At 33.7% G+C, this 19,513-nt stretch overlaps 3 protein-coding genes across 3 annotated transcripts; 1 reads left to right on the top strand and 2 right to left on the bottom strand.

Moving 5' to 3' along the window:
* The first annotated feature begins 451 nt into the window (after positions 1-451).
* Positions 452-5,701, top strand: LOC125822510 (ultraviolet-B receptor UVR8-like). The gene is made up of 11 exons (XM_049501911.1): positions 452-561; positions 652-796; positions 887-997; positions 1,081-1,141; positions 1,520-1,638; positions 1,895-1,980; positions 2,081-2,282; positions 2,626-2,679; positions 3,551-3,661; positions 4,695-4,751; positions 5,212-5,701. The coding sequence occupies exons 1-11, from the start codon at positions 533-535 to the stop codon at positions 5,407-5,409; spliced, it is 1,173 nt and encodes a 390-aa protein (XP_049357868.1). The 5' UTR covers positions 452-532; the 3' UTR covers positions 5,410-5,701.
* Positions 5,702-6,042: 341 nt separating this feature from the next.
* LOC125822048 (RHOMBOID-like protein 9, chloroplastic) lies at positions 6,043-9,395 on the bottom strand. The gene is made up of 8 exons (XM_049501423.1): positions 9,202-9,395; positions 8,945-9,110; positions 8,485-8,655; positions 8,238-8,392; positions 8,014-8,150; positions 6,545-6,722; positions 6,290-6,338; positions 6,043-6,183 (listed from the first exon to the last, which is right to left on the bottom strand). Exons 1-8 carry the CDS (start codon positions 9,393-9,395, stop codon positions 6,058-6,060), a joined length of 1,176 nt encoding a protein of 391 aa, XP_049357380.1. The 3' UTR covers positions 6,043-6,057.
* A 4,588-nt stretch (positions 9,396-13,983) lies between these two features.
* On the bottom strand, positions 13,984-16,631 carry LOC125822514 (uncharacterized). Its single transcript, XM_049501916.1, has 5 exons — positions 16,375-16,631; positions 16,250-16,294; positions 15,827-16,120; positions 15,553-15,725; positions 13,984-14,429 (listed from the first exon to the last, which is right to left on the bottom strand). Exons 1-5 carry the CDS (start codon positions 16,610-16,612, stop codon positions 14,172-14,174), a joined length of 1,008 nt encoding a protein of 335 aa, XP_049357873.1. The 5' UTR covers positions 16,613-16,631; the 3' UTR covers positions 13,984-14,171.
* Positions 16,632-19,513: the final 2,882 nt, after the last annotated feature.

Here is a 19,513-nt window from a genome sequence, read left to right as displayed (position 1 = left end):
AATTGTATATAGAATAGAATCTCTCAAAATATAAATAAATTCTATGACCAAATATATATTTAAAATTCAAGTCCCTATTTGGTTTTCATCTTTGCAAAACCTCTTCGATGCAATTTGTTTCACTACAATATTTCTTAAAAAATATTCACTAGTGCTTTTTGATTAAAGAAAATGAGAAGGATAGAGGAGCAATGTATATAGGTCACTCAATTAGTATATAATTAAAATAAAATGTTCTTTAAATTAAACTATAGTAATAAATACAATATCTACTAGAATAAATAAAAATATAAAAATAAAATAAAATAAAATATAAAGTCCATTCCCCCAAGCAGCAATAATTAGAGAATGCATCATAATATATATATTAGGGGCGCCTCCACTGTCCACTCCACTCAACCAGTCCACAATACAGATTACAGAAGAAGCCACCATTTTTACCGATTCTTGAAAATCAGACTGAAAGCTCTAAAGTATTCAGACTTAGCTCTGCAAGAAACAGAAAACTGAAAGCAGCCAGCCACAAGTATATATGACTTCCAGAAACGCCGTCATCGCTTGGTACAACAGCTGAAACTTTTCTCATTCCATTACAATTCATAAAAGTAATCACTCTGTTTAATTTATTGTATATATGTATTTAATCTTCAGGGGCTCTGGAGAAGATGGTCAATTGGGTATTGGAAACAATGAAGAGAAAGAGTGGGCTTGTTCAATTAAAGCTCTAAAATCTGAAAAAGTTTCTTCTGTTGTTGCCGGAAGTAGAAACTCTCTTGCCATTTGTGAAGATGGCAAAGTAAGCTTTCTTTCAATTTTTTCTCTTTACGGATTAAATTGTTTTTTTTTTAATGTGTGATTTTGGTTTCTGGGTGTGTTGAATAAGCAGTTATTTACGTGGGGTTGGAATCAAAGAGGAACCTTGGGACACCCACCTGAGACAAAAACAGAGAACATTCCTAGTCAGGTTAAAGCTCTTGCCAATGTGAAAATTGTTCAGGTATGGCAGCTTTAAGTTTTATTTGTGCAAAAGAATTGCTGGAGTTTATTGGTGTAGGTTTTATTGGATTTCTCTGATTGCAGGCGGCAATTGGTGGCTGGCATTGTTTGGCTGTAGATGATCAAGGCAAGGCTTATGCTTGGGGTATGCCTTTGCTTTATTTCATCTTTATCCTTATCAGTACCATTTTATCTCTAGAACAAGAGGGTTACAAAAGTATTATTGTATTCCAAATTTATCAGTTTGCATGACTTTTTTTTTTTACAACAAAGAATACAAAAAAGAAAGGATAAGTTTCATTTTTTTTAAGCTTTGGTAGATTATATTCACTAAGTTAACATCTTTGAACTTTGTGGTAATCTGCTTTAGTAGGTTAAGACAACAAGGGCTCGCCATCAAGCTATCCTCCATACACATTTTGCCTCTAGTTTAGCAGTCTGCTTTAATAGTTTAGTGTTCAAAATACTGGATTCTGGTGGTTTGGAGCAGTTATTTATTTTTTCAAGTTCATGATCCTTGCAGGTGGTAATGAGTACGGACAATGTGGGGAAGAACCAGAAAGGAAAGATGACACTGGAAGGCCCGTAAAGAGAGATATTGTGATCCCTAAGCGTTGTGCCTCTAAGCTTTCTGTTCGTCAGGTGACATTCTCGTACTGTTGATGTATTTCATTTGAGGAGCTGGACGCGTGGAGTTCCTTTCTTTGTTTTGTTGGTTGATGATTCTGCAAAGACTTTTCCTTGTTGCTTTTGGTTCTGTATCCTGATAAATGCTCACTGAATAATGGAGATACAGGCCTATTAACTGCTTTTTCCCTCCTGATATTTATATTATATGCAGCAATGTTCAATGTGTTGCCTTCTTTGCCAATTAACTCCTAATTTCTTTACATAACAGGTAGCTGCTGGTGGTACACACTCTGTTGTTCTTACAAGGGAAGGACAAGTATGGACATGGGGTCAACCATGGCCTCCTGGTGACATGTATGCTCTATTCTAACCATTGGTCTCTAGTAACCATGATATGTATAATAAGTTATATTCTTGTTTAAGAATTTCATCAGTGCTGCACTAAACCTTGCAGAAAGCAAATTTCTACTCCTGTCCGTGTACAAGGTCTTGCAAGTGTGAGGTTGATTGCAGTAGGGGCCTTTCATAACTTGGCTCTTCTTGATGATGGAGTTCTAATGGCATGGGGTAATAATGAGTATGGGCAACTTGGAACTGGGGATACCCAGCCAAGATCACAACCCATTGCCATTCAAGGGCTATCTGATCTCACTTTGGTTTGTATCAATCTGTTCTTGTCATTTTGATTATGATTTTGTTTGTAAGATGATTTGTTCTTGATCATTTTGGTCCAACTTCTTCTTCTCCTTATATTTCTCTTCATTTTCTCAAGAAATATTTATGTGTGTTGAACATTAAATTGTTCATCATGTTAAGGGACCAGTTGTTCAGTCCAGTTTCTTTGGATATATTACCTTACCAACAAACTTACTGCCTGAAAAATACAAGCCCCTACCAATTCTATTGATTTTAGAACAGAAATGGGCCAAAGAGTTATAATGAGTATATAAGATGTATTAATAAAAGAAGTATGTTAGATATTTCTATTTTCATGTCCAGGTTGATATCGCTGCTGGAGGATGGCATTCTGCAGCTTTGACAAATGAGGGAGAGGTATATCTTGTGTTTTAATGTTTTATGTTAGTTCTGCATAATATTTTTTGCTTTGTGTCTCATGTACTTTTTTAACAGCAATCAGTATATATGTTCCTTCAAGATAAAATACACCTCCTCTGAACGTTTTGCATCTGACTCATTGTTATGGTATCTGATCAAAAGATCTCCTGATCCCTTTTTTTCTGGTTTGCGTCAATCCAAAGTGAAAATACTTTGATGATGGTGCTTTTCTCCCCCCTTTATAAATCTTTTTACATACTAATAATATAGTTCTGTGAAGTTGCATATAGTAGGCAATATGCTTTGTTGAGTAGAATACATCAGCTTTTTCTCTCATGCTCACAAGTGATACTTTCTTGGATTGCAAAGGAGGTTGTCAGTATTCTAACAAATAACAATCTCCTCCACAATACATGACACTCTTTTTGCACTTGAAAATTTGATATTGAGCATTGGGTTGTATGGCGGGTTCCGATGTGAAAGGCTGGCTTCACTCCAAAGCTCTTGAGATGTGAAATATTAAAGCCTGCTTTCTTTAAAATTGTTCTGTTTTGTTATTTATTATCTGCCAAATGATGGAATATATAATAATAGTACTTGGTTAGCAAGAAGGTCCAATATGAGGTCTATTTGGCAGATAAGTTGTCAAACTTTAGTTCTGTACTTTTGCTTTGTACTTTCTCATGGCCATCATGTCGGAAAGATTGCTTATGGGAGGAGTTCACCTAGATCACTGTGCAGACCTGGCTACACATTCTCCCAGTTTGCTATCTTGTGCCTTGGAAGAACCTCAATACAAAATCATATTCTCATGATCCTCTATAGTCAACAACCTCTGTCAACTGTGTGTTAACTCTGCTTACTGCAGGTTTATGGCTGGGGAAGAGGGGAACATGGTAGACTTGGATTTGGGGATGACAAGAGTAGTAAAATGGTGCCGCAAAAGGTTCAACTTTTAGCTGGGGAGAACATTGTTCAGGTGAGTTGTTTGTATCCTTCATTATCAGTGGGTCTGTTTTCTCCTCATCACTATGGAAGTCACGGTCCTGTGCTTCGTCCACACTCTTTGTATAGCTGATGGAAGTGCAAAGCCATGGAATATAACTTGTATGTCCAGGAAAAATGAGAACTACACATGTGTCCATTATTTTTGGACTGATTTGTTTTTTCTTTCTTTTCATATTAACTTTATTTTAGACTGAATAAGAGGGCTGCCTTTGCCAGAATCTTATTTGAGACTGAAATATTACTCATCATCTAATTGGCACAAATATGGCAGGAAGTCTCAGAAGTTTCTGAATTAAAACGAAGCTAGTTTATACAGAATTACGTGTAGTTTAAACTGCTTTGAAATTATTGCAAGGAATATTAATAACTGTCGTGCCCCCAAGGCCTAGCTCAAGTGGCAAAAGGTGGAGGATTTGTGGCTTAGGTCGCAGGTTCAAGCCCCACATCATGCAAAGCGAAGCCCGGTATTTAAGTGGAGAAGGGTAGAGGGGCGGGCCCATTATCCACCGAGTTTAGAAGGCTGTGATTGGTCCAAAGGGCGGGTCACAGACGGATTTCTCGGTTATCAAAAAAAATATTAATAACTGTCGAAGAAATGCAAATGAGAAACACGGCCAAACTTTAAAGGATGAAATAAAGGAAAGACTTTTTTAGCTAACTGTCTCGTCAATTTTTGGGCATACTTAGTATCCATTTAATAGGACACTTGTGACCAAACCGATGGGCACGGCCAACTGACCAAAGAAATGCGTGCCTTAAAAATAAAAGACTGCAGGAAACCAAAATGGAATGTTCTAAAAGTTGGTTGCTTGTGGGACCAATTGGTGTCTGATTCCGAGATGCAACATTTATCTGTGCTTGTTGGTTCATAATAGAGAGTGGAACTAGAGTAATCTGATTGTGAATGCTCATGCTTGTGATAAGAATTTTGTTTTAATATATATGATCTTATCCACCCTTCTCTCTATAGTTTCTGGAGGTGAGTTCTCTTTCTAATGATGCAGGTTTCATGTGGGGGAACACACTCTGTTGCATTAACGCATGATGGTCGAATGTTTTCTGTGAGTACCAGACACTGTTTTCCTTCTAATCCTTCAAGTTTGCATAAGTTAGCCTCATGTTAAAGCCCATTTTTACTTGTTTATAATCTTCAACGAAAACATGTAATTGTCTTGTCCGAAACTCTCTAAGCCTATTTGTTATAGCAAGAATAATATTCTTGTGGGCAATCCGCGATCCCTTTTTAAGCTTTTGGATAAAATTGAAATGTGAGTGTGTTGAACCACGGTTAAACATTTGTAGACAACACCTCATATTTCAATTTTGTAACATCCATGATCCATCTCCAAGGGAGAAGTATATTGGAAAATTATTACAGTGACATTTTAAAAGTTAGATAAACTGATTGGATATACAGGCGTTTGGTGTAATGGTAGACTAACTACGATCATCGATAATTATTCTGTATTACTGTACTTGGAGATAAAAATAACAGCTGATTGGCTATTTGTAATGTGGCAGTTTGGGCGGGGAGACCATGGACGACTAGGATATGGTAGAAAGTCGACAACTGGTCATCCATCGGAAGTTCCAATAAATATTCCGCCTCCAAGTGATGTCAGCAGCACAGAAGGAGAGCGTTGGTGCGCTAAACTTGTCGCTTGTGGTGGCCGCCATACTTTGGCGACTGTAGAGTGGCAGACATTTGAGTCTGAGTAGTCACTTTAAAAGTGTCATTTTTAAGTCTGAATTCAGGTAGGTATCTGATTCAGCGTCGTCACTGTTGTATGAGGTGGTTGTACTTTTGTATTATTATTGAGGTGGAAAATCCTGAATTTTCTTTTTCTGGTTGGGTTGGCGATTACGGGTACCCTTCTGGGAACTTAGTTAGTACTATCTGCTTCTGTTTATCTATCTACTGGTACCATATTGTGAATAGCCTAATTCTGCCTTCTTCATTGTTGCTTATATTGGAATTCCAGTGCCAGTAGCACCCTTCTCCCGCACACAACACACTGGTTTATGAACTCTAGTAAACCTAACATTTCAATACAATAATTATAACCCTTTCACCAAATGTTCCGAATTCCCCATGAACCCAGATTTCATGTACAGCTATTTCTTACTGTGACAGTCGATGAAAATTAGAGTGAGATGTAGGTCTTTTAAACCACTACATTGAAGCAAAAACACTTGAGATGCTAAAGTATCTTTACTGTACAAGATTGAGTTTAATCTGCATAATAGTAACATTCTAAGCAATCCACAACGGTGCTGGATGTATTTAACTGGTGTAAACAATTTTGGCATTTTAATCATGGAGGAGCAATTTCAGAGCTGGACCAAGGGAGACTTGAGTTGAGCGAGCTAGTGCTGAGGTCCATAGGAACCATAAACAGGGCCATACCTGCTGCGAAAAATCCCAGCGTGCAACAGTAGTATATAGAGTAATTGACTCACCATAGCTATGGTGATCAACGCTTCCAAAGTTTGCTGTCCATTTTACAAAAGTAGTAGGAAATGAAGTCGAATATAATTTTTGTAGCTAAATATGAAATGGTTGAAGTAGAAATCAATGAAGGTTGACAGAGACGATTACCAGGCGTTTTCCTCGGTGACCTCCCATTATTATCTGCTTGCAAACAAGACTGCATCATCAGTTGATCAAACACATTAATCAGCGACGGACGGAGTCCTCTAATTAATTATGGTCATATAATCTGTTTGCAAAAAAATCTCCCAATCCTCAACAAAAACATTTATTAGGAAGATTATTTATCTAAATAAACTCTCCGTTTTAATTTGTTTGTTTGGTTTTAACTTAAATACGGATTGGAAGTAGTAAGAGGAGTACCCAAAAGCAAGAGCAGTAATGGCCCAAGAGATTATAGCTGAAGAAGCAGCACTAGCCAAACTGTGACTAGTCCATTTTCGGAGATGAAAAAACCCAGCTAGCATAGAGGAAGCACCCATTACTCCCCCAATCAATGCAAAAATCAACATAAAACTTGTTGATGGATTCCCACCTAAATCTGTTTTAACACATTTCACAAACACCAGCAATACAATTAAACAAAACTCAAAACACATTCTTATTTTATGAAGAAATAAATTTAAAGAGATGAGGTGACATACGAGGATGATTCTGTTCGCCATCAATGTATTTGTCAAGTGACCAGCCAGCAAGTCCTAGTACTATTAAATAAACTACTAAGTTTATGACCAACAATGGTCCCATAAAGGTTCTGCCACCTCTTCCCACCGCCATTAATTGATTTAACTTAACTTCTGCTGCTCAGAATCAAAGTTCCACCAATTTTATTTGCAGTATTAGATGTCCTTTTCCGTTGAGTATTGTTGGATACGTGGTTGCTTCACGAGGACTCCATTGTCACCCTTTACAGGTGTCACAAAAATTTGATAACAATAACGCTGGTGGGCTTGCATTTTAGGTAAATTGTACTTATTAATTTTAATCTTTTTGCTATTTATGATTTTTTTTTTTTTCCTCGACTTTAATTTTTGTATTTTAAAAATAAACGATTTATGTTTAGTGGAGTAGTCCTCTAGAAACTGAAATTATATTTAAACATAACTGAATTGACACATCTATTAAAAAAATAATGATTAACAAAGCAAGTTTTTTATTTTATCCCTATTAATTATGAAGTGGATGAATTAAAACTTCAGATTTTAAAGAAGTTTTACCTTTTTCAAAGTAATTAATTGAGAATATAATAAGTAAAAAAAATTATCCTTTCTTGATTTGTCAAAATGAACAAGTAATTAGGGACAAAAAAGAAAGACTTAACAAGTAATTAGGGACAGACGGGGAGTATTAAGCTATGTTAACTATACTTATGTCCCCAAAAAAATTATTTGTTTCCACGGAAATAAATTAAAGAAACACACAAAATAGGTGAAAAACTGCAAATGACCCTTTTCTTCCTCTCAGACTAATTAACTTTTATAAAAGGCGTAAAACATAATATGTGTTTGATCGCTCACTCTTAACATAGGGGCTCGGATTCGAACCTTCTTGATAGAAAGGGTTTTGCTGTGAATCCAAATTAGTCGGGCAAATATATAGAAATTTGCAGAGATCAACAGTAGTTTCTTTTTTTGTTGTTGTAAAGCTTATTTATTCAAAATCTGTATATAACACACCTATATATGTATAAAGGTATAGGGTTTTAAGCACCCTGTTTCAGCCTATATAGGACTTGTCTCCAGCTCCAGCTATTGTGTTGAGAGGAGGTTCTATTACCATAAGCAAAGAAGCAAACAGCAGAATAAAGACTGAGAAGTAAATAAGGGATTTACAAGGATCTGAATATTGTTTAACAAGTGTGATTCCTTCTTTTTGACCACTTTCTGAAGATGCAATATTTTCCACTTGAGGACATGGACATATAAGATAACCATATGCTATTCCCATCAATGTTGCTCCAAAATGTGCCCTGCATACATCACAAACATTGTCAATTTCTTGGTTAAGTTATTGTGGAAAACTTTTTCTTCTCCCTTTAATTATAATAAGTACTAACCAGTCATCTATAGGCCCAAAGTTGCTTAGAACAAAGCTGATAGCAGTTGCTATTATCGCCTTTTCAATCATGCTTTTAGAAGCTTCTTTTCCTGGCATATCTTTGTTCTGGACTTGATAAATGAACCAAGCTCCTATTAGAGCAAAAGCAGGTCCCTAAGAATGTGACAGAGTTGATCAAATAACACTCTATGATATATATCTACATGCTTCAACTCCAAGTTTCTGAACATGACAAGACAACTTACAGTTCCTCCAACAGTTGGCTCCGCGGTGTGAAGAAAACTGATGAGGTTACCAGAAATTCCGCCAAGAACATATATCAGGAAAAATGGAAATGAACCATATGCTTTACATACTTGAGGCCCAAAACTTAGAAGCATCCAACAACCAAGGGCTATGTGAAGGACTCCTGAGTGCTGCAACATAGCAGATCAACAATCAAATTAATTGGATTTGCTTATATCCGCTTACATTTACATTAATTTAACAAGCTATCGAGTATTACTTGTAGTTATCTGTAATTATCTTTTAAATGACCTGATATTATAAAAAACATTTATATTGTCAGTATATAAACTTAAAACTCTTACTAACTAATCTATCTGTTCTGTTCTCAACAATAACCATATATACAATGCTACAATAAACTTATTGTATTTCCATACAATTAATCATGTAAGGACGAACCAATTTTCAATCTTGTACCAGAAACATCGGTGTTAGAAGCCTCCACCATTCACCAAGTAGGATCAAATGATTTATCTTCGCGCCATATACCATTGGTAGTGACAACATCCCTACTTCCGAGTTCCTGACTGGACTAGCTGTCTCGAACAGGAATACTGCAATGTTAATAGAAGCCAGTATTCCTCTGCATCAACATAGGCAAAAGACATAAGAAATGGTACAAGGTTAGAAATGTGCATTACTGAAGAAGCAGTTGCAAAATTTTAATGTCTTACATCATGTAAAAACTAGATGATTCTTCGTTCGAACTCTCAATATCTTTAGCTTTTAACTTCATGTACTGTTCTAGTTTCTTAGCCCTGCCACCTCTGTTGATCATTTTCATGGAAAAATATGATGCTTCTTCAATTGTATTCTCGTCAGAAGCTGAAAATGTATGGAATTTTGGCTCTGCACCAGAATTAAGCATAAAAAACTATATATCACCTTGAAGGTCACAACAAATAAACTGATATAAAGTTAGTCCATCAACTAGCAGTTCTTACCACGAAAGTAATCCAAAGATCGCAGTGCCTTCTCTGCTTTAGGTCGATAATTTTTGCCTGTTAGTTTTTCTATCTCAATCGAAGATGAAGCTCCCGTGCTATCATGAAGCTTTTGGAAGTAGGAATCTAAGGCTCTCAGTTGCTTCTCCTTATTACTCAATGAAGATTTCACTGTCCAAAACATTCTTCTCTGAGAACTACGCGAAAGCTGGGATACACGAGGAAACATTCTGTTATCTTCCTCCTTATATACATGGCTTAATTTAGGCACAACCTTTTGTGGAATGCATCCCATGCTATGAACTTTTCCTAATGATACTGTAGTACAGACCATTATGCTTTATAAAGCACTATACTGACTCCTTTACATACTTCATGCTAGTGAACTTGGCTTTGTTAATTGAGGAAACGTCACCTCTCTTGCATTGTACAACTCTTAACACATTTTAGACAAGCTGATATACTTCTGCAAAAAGAATAAGAGTTCTGTCAGGATCAAATGCACTTTTGTTTTATATATATATGGTTTGTTCTGACATAGTAATTTATCCTTTCAGAGGCTATATATTTAGCTTATGAAAATATCAATTTATGTTGTTTGGACTTTGGAAACACAGACAACATTTGGGAATTCACCAGCCGTTTAATTTGAAGCACTTGAAAAAGCTAGTGGAAACATTCTATAATCATTGGCATGCAAGTTACTATATATTAATGTAACTGAGTTTATTGCATACATATTCTCCAATTATATACTGACAATTTAAATAATTTTTACACTATCAGCGTATTAGAGCAGGGTAAGCACCTTATTTTGACCTGTTGATACAACTTACATAACTATATATTGCAACGAAACATGGATAATATAGAACAACAAAAATAGATCATTAAACCCAACAAAGCCACACCTCATACAACAACATATACAATATAGTCCCATACGTGGTCTGTCCTTAGCCGTACCTTTGTAAGTTAAAAAGACTGTTTTCTGTAGAGACTTTAGTTTACGATAAAAAAAAAAAAAAAGGATCATGAATGTTTTTGTTGGGGTGTATATAATTAATAATACAAGACAGTTATATAACGTATATGACCTTAATAGAAGAACTGGAAGAGCTAAATACGTACCAGCGGTCTCAGTTCCATTTAATGCTGGGATTATTTAGAAGATAAAATTGGCTCTAAATTAAAGATAAGATGTACTTACAAATTAAAGACTTAGAAAGATCCAAATGAAATTGTACCTTATCTCAATTGTCCCACTAAAACTTTGCCAAGTGTAGTTAAAAACTCCCATATCCACTAATTGGATCTTGGGTGGGTCCCACTAAATCTAGTAAAGAAATTTATAAAGGGCCACAAAATCAAATATCTTGAAAAAAAAAGTTTCTTAGGTGCATATATAACATTTTCTTGTTCAGCAAAAAAAAAAAAAAACATTTTCTTCCTTTTCTTTTGGTGGTTCTGAATTTCGGATATGAAAATTTTAAATTGTTTTTGAATAAAATTTATAGATTTGTAAATTAGGTTAAAAGTTAATTTTTTTAAAAACAAATTAATTTTTTTTTTTCTTGGACTTTCGAAATCCAACAAATATCACATAGACCTGAATATATGTTTCCATCAATTTGCATTATATAAGAGGGGTGGCTCTTTAATTAGGAAAAACTTCAAAATATGACAAATATCCATATATATTCAAGAAAAATAGCTATGCTTTATTTTTTTTTCATGTTATATGGATATAATTAGACTATAAATAGCAAAGTGAATTATATACAAATAAATAAATAAAATTTATAATTTTAATATAATAAATAAATATTAAATAGGAAAGTAATTATTAATTGCCTAATTAATTATGGCAGACACATTTATGATCTTTTCACATGTTTACCATCATCAAATTTTTCTTTCATCAATATTCATACATCACATATTTTCTGATTTTTTCCTCCAAATTCATTCAAATTCAAGATCCTTTACATCACTGCAGGAGCGATTTTTGTGATTTTGTATCCATCAAGTATCTTCTAATTGCATATTTATCTCGTTTTTATGAGCATTATATATCTACACATCTACACTTTCTACTATTTTCATAGGGTTTTGATTCAAGAATTTGTTTATCAATTTCAATGGCTGAAATTGATACTCCGAGGAGGATTACTAGAGGTATACATTTATTTGACAAATTGTTGGATGAACTACCTTCTTTTGATTTGTGTATTACTCAACAATAAGCCAAAAATCCAGGCTCTATTGTTGCAATGGAGAACGGAAGAAGAACAAAAAAGGTTAATGACCATATACCCTTAAATCTGCTTGAAGAAATCGAGCATGCAAAATTAGTAAAGAGGAAAAAAGGTTCAAAAGTGAAAACTAATCTTGAAAAAAGGAGAAAAGTCAACAATATTGATTCAAGTGGGTGTTGAAAAAGAGCAGTCGAGCAGGAACAAGAGGAAAATGAAATTGAGATTTGTATGCTTTATTTTTTTTAGTTTAATGCCATTTACTTATCTATCTCAACACATGTATTGTGTGCCATTGTCCGCTTCTATTGAAATTGTCAGAAAATTTGATTTCGTATGTATATAGTTGTTAAAAAATGAGTACAAGAAGAACATGAACAAAAATGAGATTGAGGGTTCTTTGATTGTCAATTTTGTATATAGTAGAATACTTGTATACATAGACATTTGTATTATTATATAACCACAAGTTGAACTGTTGAACTGTTGATCTGTGAATACAATTATATTTGAATACATAAGTACTCTGTCAAATTTAAAAAGTTGATTAAGGAATTCAAGTATAGTTGGATACATCAATACTATATTGTTGGCCTTTTCAAAATTTTATTTACAAGAATACTTATATAGTTTGATACCCACAAATTGTATCTTTTTTGCTCGTTTGTCTAATGTATCCATACTTATATAGTTTGATATCCACAAATTGTATCTTTTTTGCTCGTTTGTCTAATGTATCCATATTTTTGCTTAACAATAGTGTTGAAATGTATCCATATTTATATACATAGATACTTGTATTGTTATATAAGCACAAGTTGAAATGTTGATTTGTGAATACAGTTATATCTAGATAGATAAGTACTATATCCAAGATAAAAAATTGATTAGGGAATACAAGTATAGTTGTATCCAACGTATTCATTTTTGCGTTTAACAACAATGTATTCATTGTATTCCATATTGGTGTATTCATTTTTTGTTTAACAACTGGTGTATCTATTGTTATGTAGTTCACCTATTCAAAATCGAAATACTTAACCTTCATTCACAAATTCAACAATTTGCTTACATACAATAACTTGAATTAACAAAAAAAAATTATTAATACCTTTACAATGCCAGAATAAGAAATATGGAGACAACAAGAAAATTGAGTATGACGTATCACAATTTTTGTTAAACTGATAAAGAATATGACCTGATATGTATTTAAATAAGTAATTTTTAGTTATAAAGTTAATTATGGGAAGTTGCTCATTGTATGGACGTAATGTAAGGATAATGAGTTATATTTAGAGTCAATTCCTTATTTAGTTTGTTGTACTTAAAAATGTATTAATGTATAAATAAAAAAAATAAAAAACGATACAAAAATATAGCAAAAAAGTGATATAAATTGTAGTCATTTATTGTAAATAACATACTTATAGCTATTGGTATTTATTAACCCTATAAATATAGTTATTTTTGTAAGTTGCTCATTTAGTTATGTTGATGTTAATATCTTTATCTTTATGGGATATAAAATCATATTTGCTATAGACTCTCGGCGAAAACAAAAAGCCTTGTCAACATAAACATTCTAAAATCAAGGCCTTTTTTCTCTTTCAAAATATAGGACGGTTGCAAGCAATAATACTTATCAAGTTTCACAATATTACTGAGGAAGCTTACAATTTTGGACATGCATGGTAAAGTTTTCAACAGTATATATGTTTGAATAGATTCTTCGATCCGTAGGCACTCCCTGCCATATAGTCAGGGGTGGACCTAGAGGTAGTTGAGGGTTAGACGAACCTCCTGGCAAAAAATTATATTGTATGTATAAAATATTTTAATTTTTTTTTATGTCTATATTGATTTTGAACCTCTTAAATATAAGATTAGAGCTATGGTTGAGAGGTTCAAAACTCACCTTGAGGTTCCAAATTCAAATCTTAAGCACTATTTTTTTTTCCAACCCCCTAATGAAAATCCTGAATCCGCCATATAGCACATAGATTTTTTTGTTTCAAACGGAACCACGTGATACTCAAGTGTTACTGTTCATCAGCTCAAAATATTTTGGGTTACATATAAGCGTACTTCTGTTCATATTTATTTTCTAGTTTACAACACACTGGATCTTCTTGGCTTAAATTGATTATAAATAGTTGCTCTTAAAAAATAGAATAAGAAAAGAGACATTTTTTTTAAACGAACTAATTTTTTTTTAGGATAAACAGATTCAAACGGATGAATGTAAAGTGTTACAAGGAAAAGTACATATATAGCTATAACTAGAAGGCAAAAGAATCTTTAGAGAACATATGGAGTATATATATTCAGTTCTGATGGCATTCTTCATGATTGCACTTTAATTTCTCTCATAGCTAGATTTTGTTGTACTATCTTCTAAGAAAGAAGAGAGAAATATATAGAGAAGAGACAAGTAATATTGATTTAGCATCCATTTATATCATGGCAAAGAAAGATGTTCTTCTTCTTCTTCTTTATTGATTTACTATGTTTTTTCTCTTTCTGCTTTTGTCTCATGCACAATCTTGGCCTCCATGACAAGCATCCTTGCCTGCTGCATTTAGTACTCTTCTGCTCCTGCTTATTATTATTATTATTATTATTATTTCTCTCACCTTCCAGCTCCAGCTGTTCCTCATTTCTTTTTGCGTCTTCTTTCCCTCTTGTTTCTTTCACTTCCACCTATTAAATATATACACAATATTCAAATGTCAGACGAATCTAGAATTTCTAGAATATTAGTGCACCGGTCACTTATATAGTGCACCATTTGCTAATCTTGTAGTATGAGTGTCATCAGATAATATTATATCAATCTTAAAAATTGTATACATAAAATATCTAGCTAGTTTTATAGAAAAACCACGAATTCACGTGACTATATTTTATCCATTAAATTTGTCCTTGGCTAGAACTCACAAGGTACTTGAAAATAGAATACATATATAGTAAAATCCAATTTGAAGGGGAGGTGTTGATATGGAAGTCGAAAGGAACTTTTGTTGCATGAATTATTGAGAAGTAGCAGTTGAGAAGATGACAATTCCTAAAGAATCTTTTATGTGGAAAGAGCATATATAGCATTTTTGGCTTCCTAAAGTGACTTTCTTTCCCTACTACCACAATTTGTATAACCATTTCTAGTAACAATGGAACTACAAAAAAAAAAAAGGGAGGGGGGGGAGGAGGGGTGGATAGTGAAAGGTAGGACGTGTCAGTCGTTGCAAGAAGTGACCACAAAATATATGCAAGTGATATGATTTCTGCATGTGCATGGGGTACTTAATGCTGAACGATATGCTTTTGGGACCAATTGTATTAGTACTGCATTTCGTATTTCGTAGTTTGATTTGACATGAAATTTAAGAAAGGAATATTTTTGAAATTTGTGATTTAAAATGAGTCATAGTGTTTATGCGGCTATAAATTAAAATAAATATTTTAAAATTAATTTTTTACCATAATAAAAAATATTTTTTTTTTGAGACGGACTAAAAAAAATAAATTAGTATTTAAAGCCATTTCACCTACCTAGTAGAATTAGTACTTCAAGTATAGCACTTCATGCGACCTAGTGACAATCTAGTCTCCACGCCACAATAAGCTAATGTAAAACTTTTTTTCTAATATCAGTCTATTTTAATTTGTAGCAGTTTATAAGTAATTAATACGCTTGCCTCAATTCCAATTTACACTTTGAGCGCGTTTTTAATGAAAATTCTGACTCTGCCACTCATCAGTGCACTCGTAATTTTAACATCATAATAATAACTAGTGGGAACAGGATTTAGCATTCATGTTTTACCTTTTCCTGAGATTTGATTTCAGGAGTAGTCATAGGTGAATCATCAGCTACACAACGTTTTGTTGATCTTTCCTCAATGGATGGAGTACGAGCAGGACTTGGACTCTTTGAACTTAAGTAATTGCCTGGAGTACTACTCTGTGTTCCCACATCTCTTGTAATGCTAACCTTCTCTAAATTGATAAAAATGTACAAGTCATGACAATATGAGATGAAAATAATAGTTATATATGTTGTCAGTATTAATAAAAAGAGATTTACGCTATCAGTATACCTTTGGTTGGAATTTGGATTTGTAGTTCATGTGGAGGCAAATGAGGTACTACTTTTGTAGGAGGTTTTGGACGGAATTGTTTAGTCTGATATTGTGAAGGATAAATCAAAGGTGCAGACATGGTTAATTGTCGAAACGATCTCCCACTTAGTGTTTTTGCAGATAAACATTCTAATGGAACTTCCCCTGATAAAGGATTGCATATATATTTCTCAGCTTCATTCCACTTCGAGTTTAAAGCCAATCCATCTGGTGACATGTATTCCCAACTATATGTTGTTTTTGCCTGCAATGCTACACTCAAAAAAAAAAAAACAGAACAAAAATCAGTCATATTGAAAAATGGAACAATGTTAGAAATGAATTTATTCGAACCTACTGACTCTAGATTCTGAATTCGTTTGATATTATAAAAGGCCTTACCTTTAAGGGCAGTGGTAAAAGAATAAGTTGATGGGTCAATTTCATCTGTAAAAAAGATTATGAGAAATTAAAATAGTAATAAAACAAATCATGAGAAGGAAAAATGGGAGAAGTAGTTTTATTACCTCTTAAGGTGATGTGGCCAGGGGAAGAAGCAGTACTAGAAATGGAAATATTTGATCTAAAAGATTTTGCATCTTCTCTAAAACTTCTAATATAAGAAGCTGAAAATCTTCTTGAATTTGTATTTTCTCTTCTAATTTTGGCCTTAAGAGTCCATTCTCTAAGGTTAAAATCTCCATCGTCGCCGCGCCTTCTTGAATTTCCAATAGGTGATTGTGTCATACTAGTTTCTAATTTCATGATTGAAGAAGTTTTGGTCTGGACTAAAAAAAGTTGTTCACTTTTTAAATAGAAGGAAGTAATAAAGATAGATATATAAATTTCAAAAAGCCTTTTGCCTGCAGAATCAGGGAAAAAAAAAAAAGATGCTAAAAAGAACAGCTGCTCAACAAGTAACTTCCAAAAAACTAAACCTCAGAGATTTCAAATTTAAATTTCCTGTATTTGACAGCAACCCACACCCCTTCTTTTGAAAACAAATTTTTGATAAATAAAAACAAGAAAAAATTATGAGCTAAAAAGTGGGCCAGATAAATATTTTTGGGTTTTATTTGCAAACAGAAGTCAAGTGAAATGTCTAATTTTTACATCAAAAAAATGGAGGAGATGTTTGGTGACTAAGTGCAGCAGAGTAGGTAAATTTTGGTATATTAAGTATATATATAGTGATCAATTGTTCAATTTCCAATTAAGGGGTTGTGAAATTGAACTATGAAGACATGCACATTGGTTTTATTAACCTTCTTGTTCAATTCTAGTTGAAAAAGCTATGTCATCTATTCAATTTGGAAATCTTGTTTCATAATAATGCTATCAAATGTATCTGACATAATAACAATTATACTCATTCAAGTATTACAACCAAGTTTTTTCAGCGTCCAAGGTGTTGAAAATTTTATCGAGAAATAAATCTTAAGAATGTGATATTTCAACTAATGTTATCAAATGTAACTCACACCGTTAGTCCATCATAAACTACCTCTCTACCTTCACAAGATGGGTTAAGGCTGGACGGGCACTATCTTTTCCAGATCCCACTTGTGATATTACACTGGGTATGTTATCAGCCACCCGATTCAAAAAAAAATTAATTTTAAATCCATGGTAATAATAACTTGGCTAAGCTTTGTTAATAGAAGCAGCCAACATTGAAAGAGACAGACGGAGATACCCGCCTTGCTACATTCAAAAGTTCAAAAAAGAGAGAATTTGATCTTTATTATGCAAAAAAAAAAATCATATATTTTTACTACAATGAAATTTGCATTCAAATAAGGACATGTGACCATGTCCTTACTGATTTTTGAGAGGGGATAAAAAATTTGTTCCTCACTGTTGGGTTATTTTCAATGTGGGTTGGAAAGAGAGGCGAATAATTTCATTATAGGATGAAATTTGATTATTTTTTATTTTTGTTTTTTTACGCAAGTGGTAATAAGAAATCATTTCTTTGGAGTCGAAATAGTTAAAATTGAAATAGTTTGGTGTGAAAAGATGTCAAGATCATCCTCGTAATAATGATGGGGGCTGGCTAGTAGTATGTAGGTCCATCATCTCGTGGGCACATACATAGTCACTGTCAGTTTTTGTCTCAACTATATATGCAACGTAGGTTTCATTCGCAGTTTAAGATAGAAATTCAGTTTTCTTTCATCCTTAACAAATATGTTTAATCAATGGATTCTAATGTATAGATAAATAATATAAAATTATTAGTGCCAGCCAGAGGAAATCATTTATTTAACGCTCCAAAATCTTGAGTGGAAATGGGATCCAACTTTTATATTTTCTGTCCCTAATTTTACCCAAACTTGTTCAGTTGTTTATGGCCAAAAGACAGACAAGGAATTGATGTTTAAAGAATCTTCACCCGGACCACAATTCAAACAGTTGCAAACCGATAAAAAAAGAACAAAAGCCTCAAATTACTTTTTCTTCATTGTAAGGGGGTAAACCCCACATGATGGATAGTTACAGTTTAAGCTTCATTTTCCCAGCAGTGAAATCTACAAAGTTAGTTTTGGTTATTCACATACATAACATGTTTCAACCAATGCCTCCAACCCCAAAAGGCAAACTTCAACTTTCAAAAACTGTTTGAAAGACGACCAATCAAGTTTAAAAAGTTTGTATTGAAATACTATACGACACCAGTAAATGTCTGGTCAACAATGATCGACAGCCAGAAAAAAAGTAAAATCTGAATTAAGCTGCAAACGAGTACAGAACTTAGGACAGCAGTGAAGATGGTGAAAATAAAAATCTAATATTCAACAGCATCTATAGCACTCTAGAGAGCCAGATAATAGCAGTAAATAGTTCTGCACTGACTTGACATCCTTGAGATGATTGTCGATTACAATCAATAGTGAAAAGGCTAATATGGTCTGGTAACGAGGGGTTAATAACCGAGTATAACAGCTTAAGTTCGCAGGTCTAGGTATCAGAAAACCATAACCTCATCTCCAACATAAGCATAATTCTACCAAGCTTATTACAGACAGAAGCTAAATTCCCAAAAACAAGCCAATATTAGACCAATATAATGGCAGAAGCCCTCTTACCACACATCTTAACATGGATGCTTGGTCTCGTACCCCCTCATCAATGTTGAGAATTCCAGCAGCAACGACCAAGAACACATGCAACAATTGTATCATCGAATATGCGGCATCAATGATTACAGTGCACTTAGATCTCTGCAGTAATGGAAGCCATGCAGCAGAGCGGGCATCAATTGCTGAAAGAGTTGACCTCGCCCAACAACCACTAGTCAGATCCTCCAAATAGCTTCACTGCCAATAAAAACACGATATGAGACATTATGTTTCTTACACAACCTACTACTGTTGCATTAATTATTTGGTGTGTCAAATAATATTCAAGAAATTAAAATAAGAAACCAAATGACTCAAATTCTAGTCCAACCGCAACAATTGAAGATCTTATTGAAATGTCACAATTTATTCACCCTTTTCACAAGTTATCCAAGAAATAATGAAATCTAAACCAGATTAGATCCACTATAAAAAATTAGTAATTCTTTAAAACTGTTCAATCCATCACTCGTACCACCACACACACATACTTCACAAACAATGCATTTATCAATTTCAAAGTGCATAATCGCACTATAACATT

Source organism: Solanum verrucosum, unplaced genomic scaffold (genome assembly GCF_900185275.1).
Source record: "Solanum verrucosum unplaced genomic scaffold, falcon-dt-bn FXZP01000103.1, whole genome shotgun sequence".
Taxonomy (NCBI): domain Eukaryota; kingdom Viridiplantae; phylum Streptophyta; class Magnoliopsida; order Solanales; family Solanaceae; genus Solanum; species Solanum verrucosum.
Note: the sequence above shows the minus strand (reverse complement) of the source record. Positions and strands in the feature narration are given on the sequence as shown.

Coding starts and splice junctions, on each gene's coding strand:
- LOC125822048 (XM_049501423.1), bottom strand. CDS start 9,395: ATGCTTAATTCTGGTGCAGAGCCAAAATTCCATACATTTTCAGCTTCT. Junction 8,656..8,944: donor TTCTAACACCGATGTTTCTG/GTACAAGATTGA, acceptor GCTATGTTGCAG/CACTCAGGAGTCCTTCACAT. Junction 6,723..8,013: donor TAAACAATATTCAGATCCTT/GTAAATCCCTTA, acceptor GTGTTAAAACAG/ATTTAGGTGGGAATCCATCA.
- LOC125822510 (XM_049501911.1), top strand. CDS start 533: ATGACTTCCAGAAACGCCGTCATCGCTTG. Junction 998..1,080: donor CCAATGTGAAAATTGTTCAG/GTATGGCAGCTT, acceptor CTCTGATTGCAG/GCGGCAATTGGTGGCTGGCA. Junction 1,142..1,519: donor AGGCAAGGCTTATGCTTGGG/GTATGCCTTTGC, acceptor TGATCCTTGCAG/GTGGTAATGAGTACGGACAA.
- LOC125822514 (XM_049501916.1), bottom strand. CDS start 16,612: ATGAAATTAGAAACTAGTATGACACAATCACCTATTGGAAATTCAAGA. Junction 16,295..16,374: donor TGGCCACATCACCTTAAGAG/GTAATAAAACTA, acceptor TCTTTTTTACAG/ATGAAATTGACCCATCAACT. Junction 16,121..16,249: donor TTTTACCACTGCCCTTAAAG/GTAAGGCCTTTT, acceptor TTTTGAGTGTAG/CATTGCAGGCAAAAACAACA.